General features: G+C 41.8%; 1 protein-coding gene across 2 annotated transcripts in view; it reads right to left on the reverse strand.

Annotated features, from left to right (window-relative positions):
* Positions 1 to 281: 281 nt before the first annotated feature.
* FBXL3 (F-box and leucine rich repeat protein 3) overlaps positions 282 to 25,045 on the reverse strand; it is a 38,483-nt gene continuing 13,719 nt past the window's right edge. The window contains exons 3-5 of one of the 2 annotated variants that reach the window (XM_084649956.1): positions 17,501 to 17,626; positions 10,154 to 10,325; positions 282 to 3,102 (exon numbers count right to left, since the gene is read on the reverse strand). In XM_084649956.1, the coding sequence (XP_084506082.1) occupies positions 2,459 to 3,102; positions 10,154 to 10,325; positions 17,501 to 17,626 (942 nt within the window). In that variant the 3' untranslated portion in view covers positions 282 to 2,458. The remainder of the gene's footprint in view (positions 3,103 to 10,153; positions 10,326 to 17,500; positions 17,627 to 25,045) is intronic. The other variant, XM_084649957.1, reaches the window with a different exon arrangement.

The raw sequence follows: 25,045 nt of genomic DNA on the forward strand, positions 1-25,045 counted from the left end.
CTGGCTCCCTGAAACTGAGAATGCTTTGTCACCACTTTGACTGGGGGCTGAACATTTTCAATCTAAGGTGGAAGGCCTTGTCTACTTCAAAATGTTTCCCTTTTCTGATCAACATTGCTTTAAAGGTTGATACTATTACAATACTATTCATCATTTTTATATCAATACTGTTTGATTTTGATTGAGATAGGACATCACCTGGAGTAGTTTCTGTATGTATTGTTTTACCCACTTTCATTTAAACAAAAACCACCTTTATTTCACATTTCTCTTTATAATTGCATAGGATGAAAAATTAACTCAGCTTGGGGGCAATTAACTTTTAATTATACTTATAGCGCCTCCCTCTACTTGCATCTTTTCTCCTCAGGATCCAATAGTCAACAGCATCTATGAAGCAGAATGATGGCACTCAAATGGATGAAATTCCTAGTGATGAGCAACAATTTGAGGTGACGGGGGTGTAAATTAACTGCTTTACTTTCCGCACACAGGTATTCTGAGCCAATGCAATAAGTAGTGGCCAATACTGCTTACCATAGTCATACAATATCAGCCTGATTTGGCCCTACTCCTGCATTGCTCACCTCTCCAAACAAGGCTTTAGTCACATTACTAGAAAAGATTCTGCCACATGCATGCTTGAAGTAATCACTGGTAATTATTCCCTAGAAAAATCTTGTAATGGCATTATAGTATCACCACTCAGCCTGTGACCATTTGAAGTACCAGTGTCAAAGACCATTTACAAAAATAAAGGCAAAGAAATATCATGTATTAAAACACCAAACTTAACATTTTTCTTTTACAAAGACTAAGTATATTGACACCTTTGTACAGATAAAATATAGCACTAAAATTGCTTTTAAATTCTAATACAAAAAAAATCGCCTACTCAATAGTATGATTCTTAATGACAAACCTCTACAAAAACATATAGCTTTACTGTTAAGATGTCAGTCCACTGAGTAATGCTTGCTCAAAAACATTATAAAGTTAAATATGCCCATATTATAAATTTTACAGTTTATCCTCAAACTATACATTTGGAGCACAATGAACATTAGAAGTAAACAAAATCTACTTAATTTATTACAAGAACTGTAGAACCCAAAAATGGAAAGCATGCCACCAGCAAAGTTCACTGTAGGCTAACATTTTCTTTGATCAAAACAATTTATAAACCATACTTTTGTGAAATTGTACATCTAATTTCTGCATATTGCTCTATTTCACACAGGTTTGATTCTCTGAGTTTTAAATATGAAATGATCTGAAACTAGCTGAAATAAAGGAATACAAAAAATGGATAGCTATCAAACATCACTTTATATAAATTGCTATTCAGAAATGTTTATATATGGTTTAGGCAGTTTAGTTACAAAGCCATTTTTCTCTTAAATTTGTAAGCAGTTAATGGGTCTTCCAAGATGGTTTTTTTGGTCAAATGGCTCGTTAGACTCCTTTTAAAATTCAGTGTTCACTCTGCTCTGTTATCTTTACTTAAACAGCCATTATTACATTCAACATTTCTCTGCATATTTTTAACTTCCACTTACCTAGAAATACATGCAGTATTCCAGATAAAACCAGTCTTGCAGCATTTGATTAACTTTTGAGAAAAGCCTGTCAATTTCAACCAGTCAAAAATATAGTGTATCTACAATTTCTTCCAGAATGCTTCCGCTTTCTGAGCTATAATTAATATTTTAAAACAAGTTTAGAAATGACCCTGAAGACCCTAAAATGTCAAGTTTACATTAAAAAATGCATAGAGGAAAAAAAGCTTTTGGTAACCCTCATTATTAAATCTATAAAATATATCCTGTGCAAATTACTAATCAGAAATTAAATGAGTAGCAAATTTAATATTTTTAAAGTGTCTAAACAATATTTCTGTTGCCTTACCTCTTAATTTACTACTATGTAATGTATGAGTTTCATAGCCTACTAAATGCTCCATGTAATCTTAAAATTCTGTATTTCAGGCAGTTCATATCATTTAAACACTAGGTAACTGCTATAGTCTGCAGTAAAAGCATTCAATCTCATCTCCCTTTGTAAGTCAATACAAATCAGTCATGTTCACTATTAATATTTATATCAAAGTAACAGGGATAAAATATTGTAATTCATAGCTAATATTTTGCTACCACAACTTTTAAATATGTCTATCTTTTCAAATTTTATTATTTACATAAATTTAGAGTCACTGTCAATGGCAAAGTGAGAAAACCTAAAACAGACTAATTTTATTAGGATGAAAGGTTTCTGGAATATCCAGATTTAAGCATAGAAAATGTGGATTTCAGAAATTAGTGCTAAATAGGACATCCATTTACTAATCAAAGTAGTGACATTACAATAAAAATAATATTAAATAAGCTTGTGATAAGTTGCAATATGGTATTCTCAAATTTAAGGTGCTATTTCACATGCTGTGAAGTCTTTAAGGACTTTACCATGTGGGCATCATGTCTGGGAACCAGACCCTACCAAGATGCTTTGACACTTCCCAATGAATCTGCTCCAAGCTGTACTTCTGATCAGGAATCAAGACTTCCTCCATTATAGACAGCTGAGAGAGGCGGCCACCACACATCTTCACGAACTCCACAAAGGCACTGCACGAGACTTCGCATTCTCCTAGGCCAATAGCTGACAGATTCTTACAGCGTTCTGCAATACGAATAAGCTCTTCATCTAGTGGCCGTAATCCATTGGCACACACAACCAGTTCAACTAATCGAGGACATGTCATTCCAACACGACCAAGTACATCTTTGCTTACTGACCTCCCAAAGTAAAGGTGGGTGACAGGGGTTTCATAACGAAAGAATGGGTCAAACTCCTCTTCATATAAGAAAAAGTACATGACTAAGTTTACTTTGGGAGAATGCTTGATGAAAGCATCCCAGCTGCTCTTCTGAATTGTGTGGAAGTGAGTCTGTCCAGGATTCTCACTGACTACATCAATGCGCAAATGTTCTAATCTGACGTGTTTCTCAGAAGACAAAGCAAGCAGAAGCTCATCACTCAAGAGATGGTAGTTCAATGCCAACTCACGTAAACCATGACAGTGGTCAGCCACACAAAGGATACCTTGAAAAGAACATTGAAGTGTTAACATTTGTTTTCATGGAAAATGTCTTATAAATCAAAGCGAGTTTTCTTGAATTTAACCTCAAACAAAAATTAGCTTTTGCATGTCAAACAGAAGCAGGAGTTCTGAAGTGCAAAATCCAGAGTAACCTAGAATATCTATATTATGAGTTACAGACACTGAAATAAAATTATCTTTGATAGGATGCTGATAAGCATCCTTGTGAATAATTCATTAATCTCAAACTCCTGCCTTAAGACCTTTTCATGACTGTACTATAATGTATTCTCTGTACATACACAGTTAGGCATATATGCACTAATGACTGAACATTTGTTTTCTTTTACACTTGCAAATCATTCTTTCCTACACCAAGTCGTATGTTTTGTTGTAGCATGCAATTTCGGTGTCCAAAGCATTCATATTATGCACTGACGTTTGTTCTATGAAGTGTAAAAATTTCAAGTATAAGAAAAAGGTACAGTGAGAACAGATGGATTATCAAGAATAAAGGTCGTCCACAGCTGCATAACATGTGCTCTGAAGTGACTACTGCACTTCTCCCTGGCCTGACATTTCAAGTAGTAACACATTTCTACATGGAGTTTGACTTTGTCCTGCCAAATTGCTGTATGTTGGAAGAGGAAGCACTGAGGTCAATGTACTCACCCCTAAGGCCCTCAGGTGGGGGGAAAAGAAAGAATCTTTCCAGGTAGACAGATGTTAACCAGGAAAGAATTTTAAAGACATCAACATGACAGTAGAAAAACAATTCTCCCTATTAGTTTACAGTTGTCAGCCAGGTAACAGGAGCTTGTTAGCTGAAGAATCATAGAATCGTAGAATATCAGGGTTGGAAAGGACCTCAGGAGATCATCTAGTCCAACCCCCTGCTCAAAGCAGGACTGAACCCCAGTTAAATCATCCCAGCCAGGGCTTTCCTTTCACCTCCAGCAATCACCGTGTGTTTTGGGACAGTTTCCTAAACAAAAACAATGGAAATATGGAGCTCACAACCAGCTTTAGAAAAACAATTAGGAGACACGAAGTCTGCTTTCTGCAAGACTTGGGGTGAGAGTATCAAGTTCCTAGTGAAGAGTTAGATGTCTTACATGGGAAGGGAAAAAAAAAAAAAAATCACCTAACAACCTGTTTCACACTCTGTCCACTAAGGACATTATTACAGCCCTTCCAAGCCTGAATAAGTGTAGCAGTGTAGAAAGGAGGGAACTGAAAATTGGAGCCAGCAACTTCCAGAGTGGCTGTTTTACTGTGGAGTTTTTTAGTGGGTTTTTTTTGGCCCTGCAGAGTGCTCACTTCTTCCTGTAACGCAGCCACGTTGCCTAGTGGTTAAGTAGCATGCAGACAGTGCCAATAAAAAAAAAACAAACAAAAAAACACACAACATCTTTACCACCACCCCATGATATATGAGATGTACCCTATATTTTGTATTTGCAGTCCCATTCTATGGTAAATTTAAACTAAAAAAACCCCAACCCTTTCCAACTGTAGTAAACTCCTACTATATACAGCCTTCTGGGTTTTGCATGCTGCAGAATTCAGCCTAAAATTTAGGCTGGGTATGGTCCAATTTTGTTTATCTACAGAAAACAAACATTTGATTCGGAACTGAAAATTTTAGCTGAAAAATTAAGCTACAACTTTGAAATAACTGAATATATATATATATCTGTCAAACTCTACTTACTCAAAACATTGATCTTAAAAATGTAATGATTTCTTCAACAAAACTACAAACACTTAAGTGTTTTCTACCTCAGGATCAGAAATATTAAATGTAAACCAGTTTTCATTATATCAATAATATTCTCTAATCTGTCACTTTAATGCTGCATTTAGTGTATACCAGTTAAATTCATTTCAATGTCTTACCATTGAATTCTTTGTTGTATAACTAAAGTGTTTTTCTATTTAATTTCTTGTAAAAAATAATGCAAATATGAACATTGTCTTTATTCTCAAAATTAATTTTAAGATTAAACTTGAGTGAAATTCTTCAACTTCATAAAGATTGGAGTACAAAGTAACAAACCCAAAATCTTAAATTACATCATAATCTGGGATTCAGTAATTTACACACTGAAATAGAGGGGTCAGAGATGCCCTCTTCCCCAGTAACCCTATGGAAAAACTAAAGTGATACATACAGAGATACTGCAAGACTTGGGAGTAAGAATTGTTCATGGTAACATTACAAATGTTCATATTTTTGTTAAAAAGGAAACTGTTTCCTAAAACAGCACTCAGTGAAATGTAATCCTTTCTGAAGTATTATTTTTGAAAGGAAAATATGAAGATCATAATAAAAACCTCTAGATGACTGGTAACTATGATGGTCAGGTGCCTCACTGTAATTCAAACAATATAAACTGCAGAACTCAACCAAAGAGCTGTGACTGGTGCCTCCATAATAAATCAGAGAGAAAGGAATGTCCAGTGGCTAGAGCACTAGCCTGCAATGTAGGATTCCTATTCCTCCACAAACATCCTATGACTCTAGGCAAGTCACTTAGGATTGAATGCTCAAAAGGATTTAGGCACTGTGAATTGTGAACAACGCTCTTGTTGCCGAAAAGGCTAACGGCATTTGGGGCTGTACAAGTAGGATCATTGCCAGCAGATCGATGGATGTGATCATTCCCCTCTATTCAGCACTGGTGAGGCCTCATCTGGAGTACAGTGTCCAGTTTTGGGCCCCACACTATAAAAAGGATGTGGAGAAATTGGAAAGAGTCCAGCAGAGGGCAACAAAAATGATTAGGGGACTGGAGCACATGACTTATGAGGAGAAGCTGAGGGAACTGGGATTGTTTAGTCTGTGGAAGAGAAGAATGAGGGGGGATATGATAGCTGCTTTCAACTACCTGAAAGAGGGTCCAAAGAGGATGGATCTAGACTGTTCTCAGTGGTAGCAGATGACAGAACAAGGAGTAATGGTCTCAAATTGCTGTGGGGGAGGTTTAGGTTGGATATTAGGAAAAGCTTTTTCACTAGGAGGTGGTGAAGCACTGGAAGGGGTTACCTAGGGAGGTGGTGGATTCTCCTTCCTTAGAGGTTTTTAAGGTCAGGCTTGACAAAGCCCTGGCTGGGATGATTTAGTTGGGGATTGGTCCTGCTTTGAGCAGGGGGTTGGACTAGATGACCTCCTGAGGTCCCTTTCAATCCTATTATTCTATGAATTCAAGTTTTTCAACAGTTTATAGCAATCTGGTAAGTGGATCACTTCCATGCAAAAAAACAAAAAAAAACCCAAACACCCCAACCAATCACACAAAAAAGTGGTAAGCCAGAGTACTCAAAATTTCCTTATTTTCTTCCAGATATTCTTGCTTCTATTGTAGTTTCCTTGCTTTGGAGCTCAAACATAACATGAAGCCAACTGTTTACATGCTAGCTTATTTCCAGTCTGTTCCACTCTCTGTTCTCTCTAGCCAGGCACACCAGACCTCAGCTGAGTGCTTTTCCCAGTTGCTTAGCACAGTCCATTGTTTTGTCACTATTTCATTCTGCTCCATTCTACCACCTCACAAAAGGGCAACAGTAGTTTTGCTCTATTTCTTAAAAATGCCATTTTCCACCTAAAAATCTTTACATTTAAACCAGGCCATTAGAATATAAACAAACAGAAGATGATTTTCTATGTTAATGAAAGCAAAGTATTGTCAAATACCAACTATTACAAACTTTACTGTGCTTAAGCAGTAAACCGGGGGGAGGGGGAGGAAAGAGAAGAAAAACAGTTTTTTTAGTGCTATGATATAGTGTACAAGTCAAGGTCTTCTTGAAAGTAATTGTGATTAAAAAATTTTAAAGATACTAGCACTCCACAGATTTCTCCATGTTAAAACATTATATACCCTTATTTGTGCAAAGCTACACATCCAAATACCACCAAGTAAATTTATTAGATTGAGACTTCTGGTCATTCTGGGTGGACTATCCTGTTTTCCTTACATCTTTAGTAAGCATTGTGCTGCTAAATTTTATATGTAATTATTAAAATTACTGTTTCATTCAGGCTTTTACATTATATGTATCACCCTGGTGTCCAACTACCTTCCAAAGATAAATTAAAGAAAATGAACAGCATGTCATGTTTGGTTCCTGCTATTTTCTTTTCCTCTGGGAAAATGTATCTGTCATTTTTAAGCAGATGTGCTGTTATTTGTGAAAGCAAGCTCAAATCATGCATTGTTTTTGGAACAGAAAGTAGTGAAATTTAAGGTAGTTCTTAGTTCCTGCAGGAGAAAGTTCTACAGTCTTGAAGCAGCTTGAGAATGCTCTGTCTACTACACAAACTAGCTTCACCTTTGCAGCAGACCCTTCTGTGTTAGAGAAGTAGAACTGTCAGTGACAGAAGATGTGTTGTACAGCCCAGGTCCTTCACCCCTTTGATGTTGGGTGTCTATTTTCTTGTTTTCAATTCAAGTACAGTAACTCCTCGTTTAACATTGTAGTTATGTTCCTGAAAAATGCTACTTTAAGCAAACCAATGTTAAGTGAATCCAATTTCCCCATAAGAATCAATGTAAATAGGTTCCAGGGAAATGTTTTTCACCAGACAAAAGACTATACACTAAGTTTTAAAACAATCAATTTAATACTGTACTCAGCAACAGCGATTGTGAAGCTTGGTTGAGGTGGTGAAGTCAGAGGGTGGGATATTTCCCAGGGAATGCCTTACTGCTAAATGATGAACTAGCACTCGGCCGAGCCCTCAAGGGTTATCCCATTGTTGTTAATGTAGCCTCACACTCTACAAGGCAGCATGAATGGAGGGAGGGGAGACAGCATGGCAGAGAGAGACAGAGACACACACCCTGTGAGAGAGATGTGCATTGCCCCTTTGAGTAAGCTGACTCCACTCAAAAGGTACATTGCCTTTTAAAGTAGATTAGCAAGTTGAGACAGCAACTGCTGCCAGCAAGCTTCATCAGTCCTTAGCCCTGTAGTGTCATCCCCCCTGTGGAGATAAGGTTCAGGAGATGGGGTACAGGAGCAGGACACCCTGACATTAGCATCTCTGTTCCCATCGCCTCTGCACAGCAAGCAGGAGGCTCCAGGGAGCAGCTCCAAGGCAGAGGGCAGGAGCAGCACACAGCTGTGGGGGGAGGGACAGGTGAGCTGCCCGGCAATTGACAGCCTGCTGGGCAGCTGCCACACAGGGAACTTAGGGCCATAGGCACCAAATTCCACTGTTCCCAGTGGGTGCTCAACCCCATCCCCGGCTCTGCCCTTGCCCCACCCCCATTCCACCCCTTCCCCCAAGTCCCCGCCCCTTCTCCACCTCCTCCCCTGAGCACACCACATCCCCGATCCTCCCCGGTCCCTCCTGGAAAGTCCTAATCACCGCCAAACAGCTGTTTGGTGGTGGGAAGTGCTGGGAGGTGAAGTGGGGGTGAGAGGAGCTTGGCTGCCAGTGGGTGCAGAGCACCCACTAATTTTTCCCCCATGGATGCTCCAGCCCTGGAGCACCCACAGAGTCGGTGCCCATGGATAGGGAGGCTGCCGGTCCACCCTAGTTCCAAGCCCCAACCAGCTAGCTCCAACGGGCTGCTCTTTCTGCAAGCAGCGGACAAAGCAGGCGGCTGCCAAACAACATTATAAGGGAGCATTACGCAACTTTAAACGAGCATGTTCTCCAGTTGATCAGCAATGTAACAACAAAACAACGTTAACCAGGACAACTTTAAGTGAAGAGTTACTGTAAAGGATAAAATTGCTCTTTCAGAACAAGGAAATGAGACACTCCATTATCCATGGCACTCCATAATTCAAGTCATAGTCATAATGAACTGCTCTGGAGAAACTCACATTCTGAAATACCTGAGAATGTATTCTACTTCCAGTGAAGCACAAGAGAGTTGTCAACCTATTTTAAGTCATCAAATTGGACTGAGACTTCTAAAAGATTCCTCCATGTCCCCCCCACAATCAATCACCCTCCAGAGTGGAGCTGATTTAAATCAACAAGTTTAAAACCAGTGATTTAAATCACTGGTTTTAATTTTGTGTATTTATACTTGTTATTTTCCTAAATAAAAGTTTATTCTCATTAGTTGGTAGCCATTAAAACATGCTGATTTGCAACTATATAAAACTTAATCAAAAAGTACCACATTTATTGTAATCAGGAGGATCACTATAGCTATGCACATTTATTTCAGCAATTATATAGCATATATAGATTCTTAATTTTTTCCTTATGTTAGAAAATGATGAATGATCCACTTACTAGAGGATTAACTTTTTATTTGTACCATGCTCTATTTGGATGGAAATTGGAATTTTATTTAAAAAATGCACTAAAACAGCATTTTAAATTTGTATTGGTTAAATGAAACTACTTTTTATGTGATTGATACACAAAGAAAAAAGTTAAATGCAAAATATTTTTGATAAACATTTATTAAACAAAGGATGCATCATCTGTAGTGAATGAACTGAACTGATTGACTAATTCTAAAATCTTAAAGGACATGGTAACCAGAAACAATCTCACACCTTATTTTTATTCTTAGACTGGAAAAGGAAAAGAAAAAGAAGTTTTCTTGTTTTTTCAGCTCCTAATAGGGTTATTAACTTTGAATGAACTAGTCACTGAACTGAACAAACTGGAGTAAACAAATATTTGTTCTGCACTTGTGGAAGAGGATACTGCTGTCAAAAGATGGTTTAGCACTTCAACACACTCTTTAAAACTTTAGCAGCAAACAGATACTGCTTATTTTTTAAAAAAAAAATTAAAATCAATTTTCATTCGTCCTGCCCCCCCCCCCCCCGCTCAAAATTATTTGTCCATGATGGTCAAATACTGTTTCATAGGCATACAGTTTTGATATTCTTATGAAACAAAGACAGTGGAACAAGTATTAAAATGTCAGAGGCTGTAAATACTAGCTAAAAAACCCACCAATTTTTCAGAAGATTTCTGGATAGTTCACACTGTGCAAGAAAATAAAAGAAAAAGAAAAGAAAAAAATTTTTTTTAAAAACACACACACACACACACACACAGTAGCTCACCTGCAGGAGAAACATAAGGACAACTGCTCATTTTTAACAGCTTAAGCGTATCACTGTTGTTAGCCACTAGTACTTTGAGGGATGGATCATCTACTGGCGTATCATCTATTTTAAGTGAAGAGAGGGATTTGGAGTTTACAAACACCACTGTCAGTGCAGAGATAAAATGTGACTGCAGAAGGGAAAAAAACAGTAACAGTGAAACAGGGATGTGAAACATTCCAAATATATTTTCAAAACTAATGTTTCCTTACATCTTCACATATAGATAGCCTAAAGGAAGCTGTAGCATCTATCGCAATATTTAACATTACTGCATCCATTTTATTTCAACTAGACAGTAAAACATTTGATCAAGTGTGCTTTTTTTTTTAAATCAAGTATTTAGTTTTTTTGTTATAAATCCTTGTCTATGAATGGTCATTGATAATATTCAACATTAAAAAGAACTGGGCCAAAAAAATGAAGTGCTGTAAAATTCAAAATATCCTATACAAGTGCACAAACCTAAAAGTAAGCTCTGAAGATTACTTGCAAAGTGCACTTCCAAGGCAACATCCTCCAGACTCAGACATGAAGGAAAACTCCAATATATAAAATCTGTTCTAAACACTTTATCTACATACAAAGACTAAGTTTAGCAAAAATGCAAGTCTGAAATTTAATCAGAATTATTAAAAGAAGAAGATACCAGAGTTTAAGACCAGAAGGGAACACTAGGTCATATAGTCTGACCTCCTGTGCACCACAGGTCACCTGTATAATTGTGAAGGCAGTCTTCCAAATGTGTAAAAAAGAGTAAACCTGTTTTGTAACTGTTCTTTGAAATGTGTTTCACAAATCCATTCCACTTCAGGTGTGTGTGCACCCAGTGTACCGGAGCCAGATATGTTCTTCCCATAGCAGTACCCACTGAGGCAGCACATGCACCCTTGACACACTTATGCTGCCAGCCAATGGTCTAAAGGGGTGGATTTGGTCCTTGTCAGTTCCTTCTTATTGGATAAGAGATTGATAAGATAAGAGGGGGAAAGGAGGGTGGGTCATGGAATGGACGTGTGCAACACATCTTGAAGTACGTTAGTAACTGTTTTTGATTCTTAAAGGGATTTTCCACTGAGTCAAACAATTCAGCCCAGAAAAGGGTTTCAGAGTCTACCTGAACAATGACTGTGAAACTACACGTCTGAATTTGGCATCATCCCTTTAATGATGACAGCATAATGTTTTGTGAGAGCATGTATACATCACCAGGTTGCAGCTTTACAGATTTACCCTATTGATATGACTCAAATGCAGCTGAAGCCTCTTGAGCTCTTGTAGAGTGTGCTAAAACTGCTCAGCATAGGGACTTTGGCAATGTCATAGCATATGCAAATAGAAGATGAAATCCTAAAGGAAGGCCCTTCATCCTGTCAGCAAAGGAAACAGCTAAGGAGATCTCCTAAAGAGGTAGGTTTTGTCTAAACAGAAAGCTAACACTTTAACATCCAAAGTATGCAGTGTCTCTTCCTCCTTATGGGAATGTAGCTTTGGAAAAAAGGAAAGCAAATAGATAGCTTAATTAAGGGGCAAGTCAGTTAAGTTTAGTCAGGAATTTACAGTGAGGGTGTAAACAGTCCTTGTCCTTAGAAAAAATGCTGCATTTGAGGGTGGTGGCAGCAACAAACACGTTCAACTCCTTTATCCTCCCAGCTGAGGAAACAGCTACCAACAACAATGGCTTCCATTAGAGTTGCCAGCACCAAATTAAATCCCAGAGAAGTGAGAGCTCTGTGACATGAGAATTAGCCTTTCCAAACCTTTAAAAAAAAAAAAAAAAAAAAAAAAAAAGAATCATAGAGTTAGAAAAAAAACAAAAAACAAAACAGACCATCCTCCTCCAGAGGACAGAAAGCATGGCTGCCAGGTGAACTTTCAACGAACAGAGAGGCCATCTCCTTTTAGGTAAACAGACCAGAATACCCTGGATGGAAGAATGCAAAAGTTAAATAAATGCTGAGACCACACTGAAAAATGCTTCCACTTCATCAGTTAAGTATCTAGTGGACTGTTTTCTGGTATTTAAAGGATGTTTTGAACCCAGACAAAACTCTGCTTCCTGAGATATTAACCACTGAGCATCCATGCTCTCAGGTATGGAATGGATGGATTGGGATGCAACATCCAACTTTGACTGAGATATTAATTCAGATTCCTGAGGTATTATCATTTTCTTGACAGAAGCGTTCAATACGTCTGAGAACTAATGTTGACAAAGGCAGCCTGGCACTATGAAGCTCATGTGGACATGATCCTGTCTGAGCACCTTTGGAATCAGGGGGTAGGCATACAGTAGCTTGCTCCTCCAAGAGGAAAGGAAAGCATCTGTCATGGAGCTAACACTTGTTTCAGAGTGGGACACAAACAGGTGGCACTTTCTGGTCAGTCAAGTGGTGAAGAGATCTAACTCTGGTAACCTCATCCCAACAGTATGAAAGATGAATGTGACGATATCCGGTCTGAGACCATTTGGGATTTTTGCTGAAAGAAAGATCAGCTGAGAACTGTCTGGCAGATCTGCACACCTGGGAGGTAGGAGGCTTTGAATGTTAATGCATTGCCAATACAAAAAGTCCCACAGATCCACAGCTTCTTGGCAAAGGCAATCTGACCTGGCACCACGCTGTCTGTTCAAACAGAATATTGCAACTGTATTGTCTGTGAGGACTTAAACTGCACTTCTTTTGATGTGCTAGAGGAAAGCCTAACACCAAGTGAATTACCCACAATTCCCAGACACTTATGTGTAGAGAAAGATTTTGGTCTGCTCACAGGTCCTGAATCTGTGGAGGTCCTCCATATGTGCTTCCCAACCAAGATGAAGCAACCGTAAATAAAGTCACTGAGGGTAGAGATGGGGAGAAGGGGACTCCTGTATATACATTGGCAGGATCCATCCTCCAGTCTGGGGAGAATATAAAATCCTTGCAGGTACATGAGTCAGGATGTGCAGTGGATGATGAGAGAGTATAAACAAACTTCAGACACCACTGCAGCTTCCTGAGGTAAAGTCTGGCATGCTAAGTCATGGACATGCACGATGCTAGGTGTCCTAAAAGTCTTCATCAATTTCTTACCTTTGTGCAAGGATAGGCCTTGAGGTCCATGCAGAGATTCAGAATTTTTTGGAATCTGAGCTGAGACAGGTGCCTTTGACACTGTACAGTGAGCACAACTCCTAGGAATTCTATTTTCTGAACAGGATCAAGAACTGACTTGTCCTTGTTGATTAACAGGCCCAAGGAATGAAAGAGACTGAACCCTGACCAAACTGATCTCCATTCATTTTTGGAGTGACCCTGGATCCGCCAATCATCCAGATACAGGAACACTTCTGCTTTTCTGAGAAAAATGTACTACCACCATGCACTTTTTGAAGACTTCTTGGGGTTCAGACAGGTCAAATGGAGGACTTCAAATTGATAAGGGTCCATGGCCACAAGTCTTAAACTACCTGTGGTTCTGATGGATAGCCATGTGGAAGTAAACAGCCTTCCAGTTGAGGGCAGTGTATGAATTGCCAGGATCTAGGGAAGGAATGATGGAGCCAGAATGACCATACAAATATTTTCTGTTCTTTAAAGTATTTGTTTAGGTTTTGCAGGTCCAGAATAGGTCTGAGTCTGCCTTTTGACTTCGAACCAGAAGATAATTGGAATAAAAACCCTTCCCCCTTTAAGGAGGAGGAACCTCTTCTGTGACTCCCAGTTGTTTAAGAGATTGTACCTCTTGTATAAGAGTAGCCTCATAAAAATGGACCCTGAAGAGAGATGGGGAAGGTAAGTAGGAAGGAGGGAAAGAAAAACTGCAGGGTGTATCCTAGTTCCACGGTGCTTAGAATCCAGCGATCAGTTGTAATATGGGTCTGAGCATCTAAGCAGTGGGATTCCCAACAGGTTAAGATAGATGCACAGCCGGGGCCATTTTCCCTGAAAACAACATAGGGCCTGAATTCTGTGCTGCATCTCTGGAGGAAACACAAATGCCATAACTCTAGCTGCAGAGTTGGCCCCAATTAGAGGTGGAATTTCCTCATTTATTAGAAGAGCCTCTTCAGATGGCCCTGCCGTATTCAAGATGTCCACTGATCTAGGCAAACTCCCCTGAATCATTTTGATTTGAATATCAAGAGAGCTAGCTACTCTAACAAGTCTTAAGATTTATAATCATCTTGGACAAGAGGATGCCTCCAACACTGTCACCTCATATGGAGGCAGGGAGGACACGTTCATGGAAGACTGAATCTGGACCTCTTGGATATGAATGCGAAGCTGATGGGACAAAATCCTGGTGAGGGACCTCTGAATCTCAACGGGTATTGAGACTGGTACCAGGACCATGGTTCATCTTGTCTGGTGACCTCCAGTGTTGCCACTGAGATAAGCTGTCAGCTGAGGAAACTGGCATAGAACACGATGTGGGTGGCATCACTCATGGGTTATAGAAAGGCAACTTATGTGGCATAGGATCCCAATTAAGACTGTTCCATGGTTCCTTCTCTTTAGATCTGCTTCCGTACCCGTATGGGTACTGAAACCTCGATTTTCCTGATGAGGGCAAAGGAATGTAAGGCCTCTTGTTGCAGAATTAGGTACTCCCAGGAAAACATGGAGTAGTCTGATGGCCAAGGCTGTGCGATACTGCTTGGTGCTGGTAATTAGGATCTCTGATTTGATATAGTCAGTACACTGTTTAATTTGTGATGGCATTCATGGCCAGGGGATGTCTGTTAAAGCCTTGACTGCTATCAGTCCTGAGGGCTAACGCTCAATAGCCAGAGTGGAATTGGATGCCCCAATTGACACAGGCTGGACCAAAGCTTGTGAGGTGACTAGTACTGATAAATTTACAACCTGGACAATCAGAGTCCAGTATTGCGAGGCAGAGAGTCTCTGGAGTTGTGGTATTGAGAGGCATCCTTGGTTTGACACCCCTGTACTGAAGAAGCATGAACATTCATAGGAGCCAATCTTGATGGCACCAAGGTAGTTGCTGGAGTCAGTGACTATGGCTGACAGAAGGCAGTGGTATGTGGTGTTGGGGAGTGCCAAGCCAAGGCTGGAACTGTACCCCCAGTACCCTCCCACCTGCTCAAGGATGCCACCTGAGACCCTAGAGCTCCTAAGAGGAGGAGACCTTCCAGCTTTTAAAGATCAGCAGTCATCTAATTTCTTATGGGCACCAAAGAATGGGAACAGTGTCTCCCTCAGAAATTTTTCTAGGAGAAGAGAGGGCATAGTCTTCAGGAGCACTCGTAGATGGGGTAGTGAGTGTATCAATGGCGGGGCTCAGAGGAAGGATGCAAGACAGCCTCCATTAGGATGTGGTAAAGGCTTACCTCTGTCCTTTTTAGCATGGGGCTTGAAATCTCTACAAAGTTGGCACCGATCACGAACATGGCCCTCACCCAGACACTTCAGGCACAGAGAATGAGTATCACTAACCAGCTTTGGACTTCCTGCTTTCAGCACAGGGTTTAAAACCTGGGGACTGAAGCATACCCCAGTACCAAGTGTTTGCACCTTATCTCGTAAGAAGAGATCTGACACTAAAGTCCAAAGACAGGAAACAAAAACTATACAATAAGCTATGAGTACTACTATACTAACAAATATAAATTAGCTATTCTCAAAGAGAAACTGGTGCACACAAGCACAGGCAGTCCAATTAATGATCATGGGCAGTTAAAAGGAACTGAGGGAGTTTGGGGTGGCTACACGCCATTATACTGCAGCTGGTAGCACAATGGTGTTGAGGGCACATGTGCTGCTCTGACAGGTACAGCTATGTGAAAAACATCTCCAGCTCCAGTGCACCATATGCACACAGACTTGAAGTGTAATGGACAAGTGCAATCACTTGAAGAACCAAGTATAATTCAAAGAGTGCTGTATTCCTAAATCTGCAGACAGACAGCTCCAGTACCTTTGTTTCTCAAGCAGGAGAATGAAAACTGACTTGTCTTCTCAGTTTTCACTGCTGCTATTGAGAACCCTGTGAGCAGCTGTGAAGAAAAACAAGATTCAGATCACTTTTAGTATGCTGCTGCAACACCACAACCAGACAGTAATGCTGTTCACTGAAGAGGAAGACCTACCCGACACTGAGGAAGGATAGGGAGGTGGACTCTGGCCCAGTGCAGCTTACCTTGAGTGGCTCTGGGGTGGCAGCGGCGCGCAGTGCGGCTAAGGCAGACTCCCTTAGTGGCCAGCATGTCCGGCAGTGGCTCCTGGGGGCGGGGTGGGGCAGCCGGCTCCGCAACACGTTGCCCTCACCTGTAGGTACCAGCCCCGAAGCTCCCATTGGTTGCGGTTCCCCGTTCCTGGTCAATGGGAGCTGCGGGGGGCAGTGCCTGGTGGCGAGGGCAGCGCACAGAGTCCTCTGCCCTCCCCACCCCCAGGGACTGCAGGGATGTGGTGCTAGTTGCTTCCAGGAGTGGCGTGGGGCCAGAGCAGGCAGGGAGCTTGCCTTAGCCCTGCTGCACCATGAGGCTGGCAATCCCACGGGCTGGATCCGGCCTGCAGGCCATACTTTGCCCTCCCCTGGTCTATAAGCATCCTTATGGATGGGGAGATTTCTGGTAGTGGAAGCTCTTTAATCTAGCAGAGGCACAACAAAATCCAATAGCTGGAAAGTGAAGCTAGACCAAGTCCCACTAGAAATAAGAGGCAAAATTTTAACAGTGATGGCTATTAATCATTGGAACAGCTTACTTAGGGATGCAATGGACTCTCCATTGCTTCAAGTTAGGACATGAAAATCAGATACATTTCTAAAAATTATGTTCTAGCTCAACCAGAAAAGTTATTGGCTTGATGCAGGAATTACTGGGTGAAATTTTATGTCCTGTATCATGCAGATGGTCAGACTAGATGATCAGAATGCTCTTTGCTGGTCTTAGATTTATTTTATATACAGACTGTGATGCTCTCTCTCTCTCTCTCTCGTGTGCACACGCACACACACACACACACGTATGCAATATCCTAAGCATAGTCCCTCCAGATTCTTGACTAGGACTATGTTACTAGAGAATATTTCACAGATTTTTACACTGAAGCCAACGTATGTTGGGGAAATATTTGGGAAGTTAAACAAGTACTGTAAACACCCACATGATGCAGATACAATCAATAAAGTTCTAGTCAAATTTAAGTACTAGTCTCAGTGCTTGCATTTTAAGAGCTCCCAGGAGCAGATGAAGCCACAGAGAACCTACTGCTTTAAAATCTATATACTTTAAGTTATATCAGTATCATACTTACCACTACAGTCTTTCAATAAATAAATTAAACATGCACAAGCTACCTTAGGTAAATCCATGAAGCTTGGTCGAGCGGTTGAAATTAGTCCAAGTGTTTTTAAAGAGCAATTCACAAGTTGTGATAAAATATCACAAGCTGCTTCTGCTGATTCCTTGCTGCTGTCCACCTTAAATGGAAACAAACCATTTATTAGTCCAGGAAAACAACACATCAAGCCAACGAACTTTGCAATAAAGAGTTCAAAAAGAACAGCTTTCCTTTAACTGCAGTTCTACTTTGAAAAGTGTAAAAATCTCAGCGTAGGGTCCCATGTGTGTCTTACTAATTCTACACTGAACGTTCTCAATTTCTTAAAAAAAGTGCTTATCAACAGTTCAGTCAAAGAATCAAAGGACTGGAAGGGACCTCGAGAGGTCATCTAGTCCAGTCCCCTGCACTTATTGCAGGACTAAGTATTATCTAGACCATCCCGGACAGGTGGTTGTCTAACCTGCTCTTAAAAATCTCCAATGATGGAGATTCCACAACCTCCCTAGGCAATTTATTCCAGTGCTTAACCACCCTGATAGTTAGTAAGTTTTCCCTAATGCCCAACCTAAACCTCCCTTGCTGCAAGTTAAACCCATTGCTTCTTGTCCTATCCTCAGAGGTTAAGAGGAACAATTTTTTGCCCTCCTCCTTGTAACAACCTTTTGTTACTTGTACTTGAAAACTTATGTCCCCTCTCAGTCTTCTCTTTTCCAATCTTCCCTCAGAGATCATGTTTTCTAGACTTTTAATCATTTTTGCTGCTCTTCTCTGGACTTTTTCCAATTTGTCCACATCTTTCCTGAAATGTGGCACCCAGAACTGGACACAATACTCCAGTTGAGGTCTAATCAGCGCTGAGTAGAGTGGAAGAACTACTTCTCGTGTCTTTCTTACAACACTCCTGCTAATACAAAAAAAAAGCGAACATCATTCTGGGATGTAACAGTGTTACACTGTTGACTCATTTAGTTTGTGGTCCACTATGACCCCCAGATCCCTTTCCCAGGTAGTCACTTCCCATTTTGTGTGCGCGCGCAACTGATGGTTCCTTCCTAAGTGGACTTTGCATTTATCCTTATTGAATTTCATCCTATTTACTTCAGATCATTCCTCCAGTTTGTCCAGATCATTTTGAATTATAATCCTATGCTCCAAAGCACTTGATACAAAGCCGGAAGGGGTTGCATCTGCAAATTTTATAAAAGTGTATTCTCTATGCCATTATCTAAATCACTGATGAAGATATTGAACAGAACTGGGCTCAGAACTGATCCCTGTGGGACCCCACTCATTATGCCCTTCCAGCATGACTGTGAACCACTGATCATCAGTTAAAAATTACACATGAAGTTAGTCAATACAATAAAGCACCTCAGCCAGTCTATTCCTCTTACAAAAATCCAACCTGCATCAAGTAATAAACAAGCCAATATCCATACAGCCTCAAATCCTATCCCATTTCCTTTATATTCTCCTCCTCACTGAAAGTCCTAAAAACAGATGTGCCTGACAGCATGTCACAAAGTCCAACAGATCTGGGCTATTTCAGATCCAGGGATCAGAGCCACAGAAAAGGGAAAAGAATTACAAATCTGAAGGTGCGCTTCATTGTGAATATCCCACTGGTAGGTCTCTCCCATGATTACAAAAGGAAAGAGTCAGTCTGAGCACCTCTCCTGATCTCATCTGTGGGAATGCTGCTTTGGGAGAAAGGCTTCCTTTCAATTGGGCAGATATCAGGGTCAGTTAGGACCTTGCAGGATGAAATCCAAACACCTAAATTCTACTTAAAAGTCAGCTAGCAAGCAGTGTGGATAACAGCGGGGTCAAATCCTCCTGCCAACACCACTATTCAGTAAGTGGCTTATATTGCAGTGGTTTCAAATTTTTTTTCTGGGGACCCAGTTGAAGAAAACTGTCGATGCCTGTGACCCAACGGAGCTGGGGCAAAGAGGTTGGGGGAGCAGGAGGGGGCTCTGGGTTTGGGGGGCTCATGGCTGTTGCGGGGGTTGGGGTGTGGGAGGAGGTCAGGGCTCTGGGCTGAGGATGAGGGGTTTGGGGTGCAGTGGATTGAGGTGCGGGGTTGGGGTGCAGACTTACCTCTGGCGGCTCCCAGTCAGCAGCGCAGAAGCGGGCTTCCCACCTGTCCCGACACCTTGGACCACGCTGCGCCAGAAGTGGCCAGCAGCAGGTCTGGCTCCTAGGTGGAGGCGTGCAAGCGGTTCCGTGTGGCTCTCGCCCAAAGGCGCCACTGGCCAATGGGAGTGCGGAGCCAGTGCTTGGGGTGGGGGCAGTATGTGGAGCCCCATGGTCCCCCTGCTTAGAAGCCAGACCTGCTGCTAGCTGCTTCTGTGGCACAGCACGGTGTCTGAACAGGGAGGCACTATCCTGCCTTAGCTGGGCAGCACCGCCAATGGGACTTTTAACATCCTGGTTAGCATTGCTGACCAGAGTGACTCAGTGCCTTACGTGCCACGACCCAGTACTGGATCGCGACCCAAACTTTGAAAAAAAATGCTGTTATATTGTAAGACCAACCTAGAGAACACTACAGCAATCTTACTTCCAAGTTTCAGAGTAACAGCTGTGTTAGTCTGTATTCGCAAAAAGAAAAGGAGTACTTGTGGCACCTTAGAGACTAACCAATTTGAGCATAAGCTTTCGTGAGCTACAGCTCACTTCATCGGATGCATACACGATGAAGTGAGCTGTAGCTCACAAAAGCTTATGCTCAAATAAATTGGTTAGTCTCTAAGGTGCCACAAGTACTCCTTTTCTTTTTACTTCCAAGTGACAGACATAATATCAAGAACAGCATGTGAAAGAAGAGTGGCTCCTCTGGTCAAGTGTAGATGGAAAAAAGCTCTCCTGGCCAAAACTGCTACTTGATCATCTAAATGCAGCTGCTGTTCTCACCAAATTCTTAAATTAAGAACTTGAAAAAAAAAAAAAAACCACCCACAATGGGCACACATCCTCAAATTAAGCAAGCTGATAAGACTCTAGCTATAGCTTCCATTTTTCTCCCCCAACCTATCCACATCAGTATCTTGTCTGGATTAGTCCCATTTTGTTCTTATGTACGCCATCGGACTCAGTCCCCTTCATCTGAGATCAAGCAAGATAGAGACAATGTTGAGTATAAACACTAACCCATACCTCAGCCTCTGAACAGCCCCCCCCCCCATTTAAAAAAAGGGGTAACAAGATAAAACTGTGGCACCTCTCGTGAGAGGACCCTTGTCAAGGTTCCTTCCCCACTCTGAACTCTAGGGTACAGATGTGGGGACCTGCATGAAAACCTCCTAAGCTTACTTTTACCAGCTTAGGGTAAAACTTCCCCAAGGTACAAACTATTTTTACGCTTTGCCCTTGGACTTCCACTGCCACCACCAAACGTTTATCTGGGTTTATTTTTATTAGGAAAGCATTGTTTGGAAACGTCTTTCCCCCCAAAATCCTCCCAACCCTTGCACCTCACTTCCTGGGGAAGGTTTGGTAAAAATCCTCACCAATTTGCATAGGTGACCACAGACCCAAACCCTTGGATCTTAACAATGAAAAAGCATTCAGTTTCTGAAAAGAAGGATTTTAATAGAAGTAAAAAGAAAAAAAGAATCACCTCTGTAAAATCAGGATGGTAAATACCTTACAGGGTAGTTAAATTCAAAACAGAGAATCCCTCTAGGCAAAACCTTAAGTTACAAAAAGACACACAGACAGGAATATCCATTCTATTCAGCACAGCTTAATTTCTCAGCCATTTAAAGAAATCATAATCCAACGCATATCTAGCTAGATTATTTACTAAGTTCTAAGACTCCATTCCTGTGCTGTCCCCGGCAAAAGCATCACACAGACAGACACAGACCCTTTGTTTTTCTCCCTCCTCCGAGCTTTTGAAAGTATCTGGTCTCTTCATTGGTCATTTTGGTCAGGTGCCAAAGAGGTTATCCTAGCTTTTTAACCCTTTCCAGGCGAAAGGATTTTTCCTCTGGCCAGAAAGGATTTTAAAGATGTTTACCCTTCCCTTTATATTTATGACAACCCTCATACATTTACCCAAGACAACTACCTGGGACCTCTCAGCCGTGAAGGAACCAAGCCAAACAAGCGCTGACCTATCCATCCCAGTATGTTGCCTGAGCTAAGTCAACTCCACTCACCAAGCAACATTATCAAAGAAGAACATATGTCTGCTGATGTAATTACATTATAGCAAGGAGAATAGAGAATCATGGAAATATACAGTTGGAAAGGACAATTCATTTAGTCTACCCGCCTCAGTTGAGGCAGAATCAAGTATACCTAGATCGTTCCAGACAAATGTTTGTCTAAACTGTTCTTAAAAACTTCCAGAGACAGAGATTTCACCCCATGTCACCGGTTGCAATGCTTTACTATTCTTTTAGTTGGAAAGCATTTCCTAACACCCAGCCTAAATCTCCCTTACTGCACCCTAAACTGATTACTCCTTGTTCTACCCCTGGAGAATAGGGAAAACAATTGATTACCACTCTCTTTATATAATTACCTTTTATTATTTGAGGATTGTTTCCATGTTCCCACCCTAAGCCTTCTCTTGCCTTAAAATGTCCAGGTCTCTAAACTTGTTAAGAAAACATCTGAAGACTTCTTAGTTTTGGACTCTTCAGTTTGTTCACTTTTCTTACACTGTGATATTGAAAACTGGACATAGTACTCCATCTGAATCCTCAATAGTGCCAAACAGAGTGGGAACAATTGCCTCCTGTGTCTTACATACAACACCTGTTAATACATCTCAGAATTAAACTAGGTTTTTTGGCATGATTTGTTCTTGACAAATCCATGTTGGCTATTCCTTATCACTTTATTAGGTTTTATTTTTGAGCAAAGATGGTCAACAGATGTAACAAGTATGTCTATCTTTATTTGCATACTGGGCCAACCACCTACATGGCAGCTTACAAAAGTACATTAAAACAAGTTAAAAGACAGTCCTTGCCCTAAAGAGCTTGCAATTTAAAACTGACTACAAAAACATACAAAAACACAGAAAGAAGAGGAGGGTTCCCACTCATTAAGCCTCTCCACCAATACAAAGAGAAGAGATGCATAACCATTAACCCTCTCCCTTAATAAACAAAGATTTCAGATACAGGCTACGTCTACACTACATAGTTCAGTTGACTTAATTAAACTTGACAATCATCCACCACTGTAATTAAACAGCTTTTGTATGTCCACACAATGCTCCTTGTGATGGCAGAGCGCATCCACCATTGGTGCTCTTGCATGGAGAAAGCTACCAACAGCACCCTGCTATCTCATTGTACAATTCACCACCATCTGCCGCTGGGTGCTCTGGGAAGGGATCACAGTGTCTCATAGGGGCAGGCTCACCAGCCCATGACGCAGTTTTCTCCATCCCATCATTCCATGGGTTTCCGACTATGTTTTCCACAGTTTTTCAACAGCCCCAGTAAATTGCGTGCTGCTATCTGAAAGCATGGATCCTGCACAGCTCTATCTTGTGATGAGCGTCATGAACACAACACAACTGATTCTGCATTATTTCAGGAGCTGCAAATTTGATGACGATGACACAGTGGCGTCTGCCTTGCTGCGAGCAATGGAAAGAAACAATTCAAGATTGCTGTTGGCATTCAAGGAGCAGATGCACATGGTGGACCATTGGTATGGAGCTTGGAAAATAAGAACCGAGTGGTGGGACTGCATCGTAATACAAGTATGGGATGACGAGCAGTGGCTGCAGAACTTTCAGATGCACAAAACTACCTTCCTGCTTATGCTAAACAATCTGTTCCCAGGCCCGAGCAATTCCAGGTCCCAGGGCAGAACAGTCAATTGGCCCTCACACACGCACAAGCTGCACCAGAGCTGATGCAGTCTGCCTGACATTTGGGTGGTGCTGTGCCTGCGCTGGCTGGTGCCGAATGAGCTGCCAGCTGAGCTGCTGGGCTCGCTCTTCCAGCATGGCCAGGGCTTCCACGTGCCTGCCTGCTAGGGTTGCCAACTGTCTAATTGCGTAAATCCAAAGTCCCTTGCCCTGCCCTTTCCCTGAGACCACGCCCCTGTCCCACCCCTTCCTCGAGCCCCTTCTCACTCCATCCCCCCTCCCTCCATCACTTGGTCTTCCACACCTTCACTCACTTTCACCAGGCTGGGGGGTGAAGACTCTAGGAGGGGTGCGTGGGAAGGGGTGCAGGCTCTGGGAAGGGGTGAATGAGGGGGCTATAGGGTCAGTGCTTACCTCGGGCAGCTCTCAAAAGAGACCAGCACACCCCTCTGGCAGCAGCCCCAGGGGGTCTCCATGAGCCACTGCCCGCAGGCACCGCCCCTGCAGCTCCCATTGGCCGCAGTTCCCGGCTAATGGGAGCTGCGGAGTCAGCACTCAGGGTGGGAGCAGCGCACAGAGACCCCCTGCTCCCCTGGGGCCATAGGGCCGTTCCGGCCGCTTCTAGGAGCGGCGCGGAGTGAGGGCAGGCAGGAAAGCTGCCTTAGCTCTGCTGCGCTGCCGGAAGCCCCCAGGCCCTTTTAAATTGCCCCTTTTGCCCCCCACCCCTGTCGGCAGGCCTGTCTGTTCCACCTTGTACAGTATTTAGCTGTGACACTCTGAGGGCATGTCTACACTACTAACTTAAGTCGACAACTTATGTTAGGTCAACTTACAGCCAACATAGTAATTACGTTGGTGGCTGATGTCCACACTACCCTCCTTCTGCTGGTGATGTGCATCCTCACTAGGAGTGCTTCCACCGACTGAAGAGGGGTGGAGGGGGCTGAGAGTCCAGGAGCAGTGAGCAGCCGCCTGGAGAGAGATGGGACACCCAGGCTCTAGTTATCCAGCTTTCTGGTCAATTTCCACAGCTCCAGCATGGAGCAAGACAGATTACAGCTAATGTAAGTAATGCAGTGTCTACACAGACAGACACTGCGCCCTCACTACACGACACAAGCCCTATACCTCTCATGGAGGTGGAGTTATTACATCAATGTAGTGGCGCACTTACATCAGTGGGATAAGGCTATAGTGTATACACTGACATAACTGAGTTGACATAAGTTGCCTTATATTGACCTAGCGGTGTAGTGTAGACCAGGCCTGAGTATGTTTCCCTGACCTGAAGAAGAGCTCTGTGTAAACTTGAAAGCTTGTATCTTTCACCAACAGAAGTTAGTCCAATACACAATATTGCCTCACCTACTTTGTATCTCTAATGAAAGTGAAACTAATTCTATTTCTTCATCTTCTAACAAGAGTTTACTCTATAGCTAGTAGATAGCTACCCTATCTGCTTCAGCACTGAAAACTCCTACTCCTGGAAAGTCTTCAGATGCACATTAAATGGGTATTAAGAGGTTTTTCAATTGAATGTCCCAGGCCTAGAAAAAAAACCAAAACACAGCTAAGTTTGTTAGAGGTATTTATGTCAACAATACACCATTTCATTCACCATTAAATGCTTGCATTTTTTCCATAAGTTGCATCCAATTTACGAAGTATCACGTTGGAAACAAGGAAGTCTTCTGAATGCTGAAGTGGATGAAA

This window comes from Lepidochelys olivacea (genome assembly GCF_965140295.1).
Source record: "Lepidochelys olivacea isolate rLepOli2 genome assembly, chromosome: 1".
NCBI classification, from domain to species: Eukaryota; Metazoa; Chordata; order Testudines; family Cheloniidae; genus Lepidochelys; species Lepidochelys olivacea.